Genomic DNA, 8,773 nt, shown 5'->3' with positions numbered 1-8,773 from the left:
ATACATTAGTGAGTCAAGTCAAGAAAATCATTATACATAAGCATATATGTGAGATTGATTATATATGTGAATTATATTGTGTGTGTGTGTGCTATTTAACTTTTATTTCTATATCTGCAACTGAGTGAGAAGTTTCTCACTCCCTTGTCATTTTTGTGTATATTTAAATTATGATGCAGATAATTAGCATGAGGCTGAGGATGTTGGTGGTGAAGCTTAGGCTTCTGTTTGGGTTTCGCTCTGATAGGATGTGACATCGGGATTAGCTAGACTTATTGTTAAATTATTATTATTTTTCTTTTGTAATTTTTATGTTATTTATGTTGAAAGTGTGTATTTTTGTCATATTATAATTTTACTAAAAGATTATAAGTTAATTCCTAACTAGGAGGCTCTGCCACCTTTACTGGGATTAATCTATAATCTTTATTTTATTATTTCTTGACAATTTGATACTTACAGTTGAAAATTATGAATGTGCATCTTTTACCCAATGATACTTGAGATAATTATTTTATATTAGACCAAGAAAGAATTTATATATAGATGGTTTATATCTATTGTAATTATGTTGGGGTAGAGGGTGTCACAGAAGCAACGACTTGGACATTCGCAACCTGATCCGTGGCTGAGCTCCCACTGTGACACCCTCTACCCCAACATAATTACAATAGATATAAACCATCTATATATAAATTCTTTCTTAGTCTAATATAAAATAATTATCTCAAGTATCATTGGGTAAAAGATGCACATTCATAATTTTCAACTGTAAGTATCAAATTGTCAAGAAATAATAAAATAAAGATTATAGATTAATCCCAGTAAAGGTGGCAGAGCCTCCTAGTTAGGAATTAACTTATAATCTTTTAGTAAAATTATAATATGACAAAAATACACACTTTCAACATAAATAACATAAAAATTACAAAAGAAAAAAAATAATAATTTAACAATAAGTCTAGCTAATCCCGATGTCACATCCTATCAGAGCGAAACCCAAACAGAAGCCTAAGCTTCACCACCAACATCCTCAGCCTCATGCTAATTATCTGCATCATAATTTAAATATACACAAAAATGACAAGGGAGTGAGAAACTTCTCACTCAGTTGCAGATATAGAAATAAAAGTTAAATAGCACACACACACGCAATATAATTCACATATATAATCAATCTCACATATATGCTTATGTATAATGATTTTCTTGACTTGACTCACTAATGTATGCATGTGGCGCCATACGGAAGTTGCAGAATTCATCACTGGTGACCCGAAGGCACACCTATACAATTGTCGGTGACCCTAAGGTACACCTATCATTGGTGTTCATACACCTCGTTAGCATATCGTGGGTGACCCAAAGGTACACCTTGTTAGTCGTGGGTATGCGGCCTCAGCGGCACACCTGGAGTAATATGTGCATATGATGCATGTCATACATTCACAGACTCAACCTTTAGCATGTTACACATATCATATTCATATTTCATAATTAAGAATTATTTCAATAATCCAATTTAATAGTCCAATAGTCCAACAGTCCAAACAGTCCAACAGTCCAAACAGTCCAATAGTCCAACAGTCCAACAATCCAACAGTCCAGAGGTTGCTTAGGTATCATATTTTTCAATAATAATATATTAAGATCTTTTAAGTAAAGTAGGAAGCTTAAAAGGTAATATAAGATAATAAGGAGGCTCAGCCTTCCATTTAAATAATAGATTACAAATTTATAAATACTTAGGAGGCTTAGCCTTCCATTCAAATAACAGATTCTAATATGTAAATAAATAAGATATAAAACAAAACACATCAATAATACATATTCAAAGAAATAAACAACAGGTAAGGGATCGGGAGCCAATCCAACAAACAAACTATTTAACAATTATTCCCACACCCCCAAGTGAGGTTTCCCACTCCCCCCCTTACCTGGGTTTACAGAAATTTGGGCAGAATCTCCTCCTCTCTATCTTTCCTTAAAAGGAATCGGAATTAGGGCAGAATCTCTTCCTCTTTCTCCTTAAACAAGGCACTAGAGCAGAACCTCCTTTTCTTTCTCCTTCTCTCTCTCTTACTTTCTCTCTCTATTTCTCCAGAATTTCCTTCTCTCTAGAATTCTAAATTTTCAAAACCTTAGGCCTCTATTTATAGAATTTTTGAAGTTACTATGCACTATGCACTATTCATTAAAATAATATTATAAATTACTATGCACTATGCACTATTCATTATTATATTCAAATTAATTAAAATTTTGAAACGGAAAGAATCCGCAGCCCACGTTTCAGCCGCCCCTTCACTGTGCAATTGCATAGTAAAATACTATTCATTAAAATAATAATATAATTACTATTCATGAATAGTAAAATACTATTCATCCAAATAATTTGAGTTTTGCGTAAGCGCTTACGTTTTTTCAAAATTACTATTCATATGAATAGTAAAATACTATTCATAAATACGTATTCGTAAATAGTAAAATACGTATACATAAATAGTAAAAATATGTATACATAAATAGTAAAATACGTATACGTAAATAGTAAAATACATAAATAAAATACTTATTCACATAATAAATACATAAAAAATATTTCTTTTCATTAAATAAAATTTGGGATGTTACACCCACGCTGGTGCCGACTGGTCATGGAGGTAACCGGGGTCCGGCCCGTGAAACGGCTCGACCCCAGCCGAAACCAAAAGATAAGGCTGCTCAGGATGCCTAGAAGGCGCGGGCGGCAAAGAGGAAAGCCGAGGAGGCGAGGGCCGAGGCCGAAGCGAGGAGGCAAAAACAACAAGTGTTGCCTATACTTATGCCTCCTCAAGGGCTGGTGAGTCCGAATTTTTTGGCCTCCAATGTTAGCGCTCAAGATTATTTGAGCCAAGATTTGACCTCGGAGGTGGGGCAACACATGCTGGGTCAGATGAGTGCGGCCCACAAGTGGACTTTCTTCTGCGAGTTCCAGGCTCGCTCCTTGGCTTTGGCTTAGAGTCTTATGATGCAGTCGAATGCCGAGGCCGAGGAGCTTCGCCGAAAGCTTGCCGAGTCGGAGAAGTCTGTATAGGAAGCTTTGGCTGCTTTGTCCGTGGCACAGGGGCATGGCAAGAAATGTGAGGCTGAGCTGGATCGCCGGGGCCGCCTGAACGATGACCTGACTTTGCAGGTGCAAAGGTTGGAAAATCGCTTGAAGGCCGAGGCCGAAAAGTCAGCTAAGCTAGAGAGTGACTTGGAGGCCGAGAAGAAAGCTTTCGGCTCATATTGGGAGAGGGCTAGGAGCAAGGTTCTCTCGCAGCATGAGGCCGGTTTCGCTCAAGCGTCGCGCCAGCCCCGAAATTTTGGAAGCCTCCCTTCCGGCTTTGAGTTTAATATGTCAATGGACTTCTATCGGGGGAATTATGTGAATTTGACGCAAATTCCCCCGAATGAACAGCCTGATGTCGAAGCTCCTGTTCGCCACCAGGCCGGACCGAGTGGTGAAGAATAGGTGCATGAGGAAGTGGCCGAGAAGGAAGCGCCGGCCCATGGGGAGCCTGAGGCTGAGGCTTAGGGTTGTTTTCTTTGTTGATTTTTGTAATCCGAGGCCGATAGAGCCTCTTGATGAATTTTGCTGTATTTTCAGGCTGATAAAGCCCTCTTTTAATGCTAGTTACTTTTGTTTGTCCAATACATTTGCTTGAATATAACGTCTAACAACTTTAAGCTTTTGGATGTCGAACTCGGATAGTTCGATTGACCATGCCATCATTCAGCCGACCAATTCTGGTTTTTGCAGAACTTTTGCAATTGGGCAATCAGTTCGGACCACCACTGTGTGGCTCTGGAAGTATTGTCGAAGACACCTAGCAGCATATATGAGTCCCAACACTACCTTTTCCAAGAGTTGGTATCGGCGCTCGGCAGCTTGAAGCACCTGGCTTATGAAGTATACAGGTTGCTGTTGGCTGTCTTGTTTTTGTATCATGCCGACGCTTATAGCCTCGCCGGAAACTGCCAAGTACAGTACCACTTCTCGGCCGGAAGTCGGCTTGGCCAGCACAGGCAGGGTGCCGAGCCGTTCCTTGAAGAGTTGAAAAGATGCTTCACATTCATCTGTCCATTGAAATCGATTTGCCTTTTTCAGAAGACCGAGAATCGGCTTGGAGGTTTCGGCCATGCATGTTAGGAAGCGAGACAACGCTGTCAGTCAGCCGGCTAACTTTTGGACCTCTTTCAAGTTTGATGGGCTTCTCATATCGATGATAGATTGGCATTTATCTGGGTTAGCTTCGATGCCTCGGCTTGATAGCATGAAGCCCAGGAACTTGCCGCCCGAGACGCCGAACACACATTTATCCAGGTTGAGTCTCATCTGGTGTTTTCGAAGTGCATGGAAAACTTCGGCCAGGTCGACGACATGAGAGAGTGTGTTAGCTGATTTGACCACCATGTCATCTACATAAACTTCCATATTCTTCCCAATCTGACTGCCGAAAATCTTGTCCATAAGCCGTTGATATGTGGCCCCGACATTTTTCAGGCTGAAAGACATCACTTGGTAGCAATAGTTGGCGGATTCCGTGACGAACGCCGTTTTGTCCTCGTCACGGGGGTGCTTACGGATTTGATTATAACCCGAGTACGCATCGAGAAAGGTTAAGAATTTATGGCCGGCCGCTCCATCGACCAATCGGTCTATGTTCGGCAACGGATAGGCATCCTTGGGGCATGCCTTGTTCAAGTCTGTGTAATCGGTGCACATTCGCCACTTGCCGTTTGACTTTTTGACCATGATAACGTTGGCCAACTAGGTTGTGTACTGGATTTCTAGAATGAAACCCGCTTCCAAGAGCTTGGATGTCTCTACTTCAACTGCCTTTTTCCTTTCTTCCCCCATTTTTCTTTTTCGTTGGGCAACCGGCTTCGCCTCCCGGCACACCGAGAGCTTGTGGCATAAGAAGTTTGGGTCGATCCCTGGCATATCGGTTGGCCGCCATGCGAATAGGTCTTTGTTTTTCCTAACAACTTGTCCGATTTCACGCTTTTCAGCCTCGGACAGGTTAGAGCCCAGGTAGGTCACATGTAGGTCGGTTGGTCCGATAACAATTAGATGTCGGTCCTCAATCGGCTCGACCCTCTCGTCCTGCTCCATTTGAGGGGCGAAGTCCACTATCGTTTCAAGGTTTTGTGCTACCGTGTGAACACGTTTCACTCCACGCAGCTCGGCCGTTTCAAGATGAGGCAGCCGAAGACTAGCGAAATAACATTCCCTAGCCGCTTTCTGATCGGCATGGACTGTAATGATCCGGCCTGATTCAGAAGGGAATTTCATGGCTAAGTGAGGAGTTGAAACGATTGCACCTAACTTGTTGAGGGAAGGCCTTCCAAGAAGGATGTTATATGATGTGTTGGCGTGCACAGCCACGTACTTGACCGGGATGTCTCGGGCTTCGGCTCCATCGAAGCAGAAGCGAGTGGACAACTTGATGTACCCTTTGGTTTGGACACGTTCACCAGAGAATCCAACCAAGGGCTCGTTGTAGGGGATCAGCTCAGCCTCCGGGATGCCGAGTTGTTTGAAGGTATTCCAATAGAGGATGTCGGCCGAGCTTCCTTGGTCGACCAGCGTCTTCCGAACAATGCACTTGTGGATCTTGACGCTGATGACCATGGGGTCGTCCTGGTCAGGATCAATGCCCTTGAAGTCGGCCTCGGTGAAAGTGATGGCCGATAATCTCTATCAGGTGCGTTCGACCGCGTGGACAGTTCAGACAGCCCGCATGTGTCTCTTCTGTGTTGAGGAGGTAGAGTCGCCGCCTGCGAATTCACCGGCGATAGTATTGATGACCCTTCGGGATTGGGTTGTCAGCTCGTCTTCCTTTCGGCCCCTCGACCGGCTTCGTTCCCTGTGGGGATGCCTGTCGGATCTGTCTCGGTCAGGCTGATCTTGACGATGCCGACGATCATCGTATCTGGGAGAACGAGGTCGTTCGACAAAATGTTGAAGCTGTCCTTGCTTGATTAAGTCCTCAATCTTGTCTTTGAGAGCTGCGCATTCTTCGGTCGAGTGACCCCGGTTGCGATGATATTTGCAGGACTTGGTAGTGTCAGCACGAGGAGGGGTCGTAGCTCACTTCGGCACTGCCAGGACCTCTAAAGCAAGTGCTTGGTCTAAGACAGCCGACCGGCTAGTGTTTAACGGAGTGTAATGGGAGTACCTCGGTCCGCGAATGGGTTTGTCTCTTGGAACGAGGTCCTTGGGTCGGCTTCGGTAAGAGCTTTTGGCCGGCTTCTCGACCTTGGCCGCTACCTCCGTCCTGGCCTGATTGCGGAATTCTGCAAGTTCCTCCATCTGTATATACTTGTCAGCGCGGCGTCTCAGATTGTCCATGTTAGACGGGGGTTTCTTGCAAATGCTGTCGGCAAAGGGTCCCGGTTTCAGGGCGGTAGTGAGGTGGTGGAGAGCCATAACGAGATTCAGGTCTCAGATTTCGAGTGCCGCTTTGTTGAATCGGCTCATGAATGTTCGAAGGGACTCTTTCTTTTCTTGTCGAATGCTGACCAAGGCTAAAGAAGTCAGCTGGTGTGGACGGCTCGTGGCAAATTGGATAGTGAACTGAGATGCCAAAGTGTTGAAGGAATCGACTGAGTTGGCCGGAAGCCGTGTGAAGCAGCTCAATGCTCGACCCTTCAACGATGTTGGAAAGATTCGACATAAGGCGGCGTCGTCGGTAGTGCTGAGGGTGACCTAGGTCAAAAAGATGTCGATATGCTCGTCGGGATCGGTGGTTCCGTCGTACTTGTCTAACGGGAGGGACTTCCAGTGGTCGAGGAGGGAGGATTGCATGATGTTTGGGGTGAAAGGGTGTCGGAGTGCTTCGGTCGGCGGAACGTACGTGGGTCGGCCGGTTACTTGGGCAGCCGAGGTGTGGTTTCGCGGTGCGGCAGCAGAGGTGTGGGGGAGGGAAGTATGATGTCCGAGCGAGTGGAACGACCCCTGGGTGTGAGTCGGCTCGGAGGGTTTCCACGTGGGATCCTAGTTTTGGTTTTTCAGGGCGGCGTTCTCTTCCCTCAAGGCGGCCATCTCACGAGCGTCTTTCTCTCGTTGTTGCTTCATGGCGGCCATTTCCTCCTTCATTTGTCGTACCATTTCGGCCATGTTGGTCTCGTCAACCGTCTCGGTATTGTCTACTTCGGAATGGTGCTTATCCTCAGATCGGTGGTCTTCAGTGTTTGTTCTTCTTATCTTTGCCATGATGCTCACTCAGTGTCTTCTTAAGTCTCTTGGTTCGGCCCCACGGTGGGCGCCAAAATGTTCCTGTCTGAGGGCACACTCGTAATCTTCTAGTGGGTAGAGGGCCGAACGAGAGCTTCAGGTGGATGCTTCAGAGGGGGGAGGTACCTGCAAAAGGCACTCCAACGCTCAAGTCAGGACAAGCACGATTCTCAAGAGAGTAATAATTGAACAGTGGCATACCTCGTTTCGTGTGACTTATTTATAGTACCTGTCATGAGCCTGAGCATGGTGGGCCTTCTCTGACACTTACCAAATTAGGTAATATGATGCTAATCGGCTGGTTATGCTTTAATTACGTGTTGTCCCTTGTTAACCATGATTATCGTTATAAGTACTCTGTTGGTCTTTGGCCGAGCCGATAGGGTCGGCTGAGAGGACCTTTCGGCCTATGGCCAAGCCGATAACGGTGTCCGAGCCAAGATGGTGTCTGAGTTGCATCAATGTGTGATTGGACATGACGTGCTGGTCCACGTGGCCGATCCACGTGGCCGATAGGACCCTTCCGGTACAAAATCTATCACTTCTTTTTGATCCACATCCTTTAAAGGGATTGCTTCCACCGGTTTCGTAAAATTGTTTATGGTTACAATTATGTATTTGTGGTTTTTTTTTTTTCTAATGGAGGATGGATATGGTCAATTACATTAATTGCCTAACCTCAAAATGGCCAAGGTTTAATAATTGAGTGCAACTTACTTGCTGGCAATCTTTGTATCAGACCATGCTTCTAACATTCCTCACGACCTTTGGCAAATTCGATGCAATCTTTGATCATATTTGGCCAATAATATCCTTTCCTCGATAGAGTCCATTTCACTTTCTCTCCTGCTTCATGAGCTCCACAAATTCCTTAATGTACTTCAGCCATAGCTATATAACCTTCATGGTCTCCAAGGCATTTCAACAGAACACCATCGAACCCTTTCTTGTATAGTAAAATAGTAAGAGAAAGAAAGACCATTAGAAGCCTTCTAGGAGAATCTATTCTACTCCCCTTCTAGATTCGTGTTCTATCCGGGACCAACACTATCATCATAATTCTAACAAAAAAATATTAATTTAATAAGAGGTATTTTCTTAAAAAATAGGAGTTTGTTTACTAAAAAAATAGAATCATTAGTTTGTTAAATCAGTTTAGCTCACACGATCCATTAAAAAAATTGAAGGAAAAAAAGAAAGAAAAAAAAGAGACATAAAGGTTGCTCACCCTCACTTCACATTACCATTTTGTAAAAATAAGAAAAGATAGTGAGACAAAACGTGTGAGATGCTCTGTTAGGTTTTGAATGCGGCCTCCTTCCATAGACATCAACGGTGATGCGCAAAAGTAGATCGTTGCTATGACATCATCGTAGCTAAGGCGATCGACCATGCAGAAGGGAAGGAGAAGGCGAAAATGCATGATGGTTAGTCGTAACCTCTCACAACGTGGGTGCGAAGGAGAAGGTGAAGGTGAGTGTCACCGTCATCGAAAATTGCTTCTTATAG

The 8,773-nt window shown here is 44.1% G+C and overlaps 1 protein-coding gene across 1 annotated transcript; it reads right to left on the bottom strand.

Moving 5' to 3' along the window:
• Positions 1 to 4,795: 4,795 nt before the first annotated feature.
• LOC145954960 (uncharacterized) lies at positions 4,796 to 5,659 on the bottom strand. Its single transcript, XM_083069655.1, has one exon. It carries the CDS (start codon positions 5,657 to 5,659, stop codon positions 4,796 to 4,798), a length of 864 nt encoding a protein of 287 aa, XP_082925781.1.
• Between the last annotated feature and the right edge of the window lie 3,114 nt (positions 5,660 to 8,773).

The sequence above is a fragment of the Cajanus cajan genome, chromosome 2, assembly GCF_000230855.2.
Source record: "Cajanus cajan strain Asha chromosome 2, NIPB_CcT2T_4, whole genome shotgun sequence".
Taxonomy (NCBI): Eukaryota; Viridiplantae; Streptophyta; class Magnoliopsida; order Fabales; family Fabaceae; genus Cajanus; species Cajanus cajan.
Note: the sequence above shows the minus strand (reverse complement) of the source record. Positions and strands in the feature narration are given on the sequence as shown.

Coding starts and splice junctions, on each gene's coding strand:
- LOC145954960 (XM_083069655.1), bottom strand. CDS start 5,659: ATGGTCATCAGCGTCAAGATCCACAAGTGCATTGTTCGGAAGACGCTG.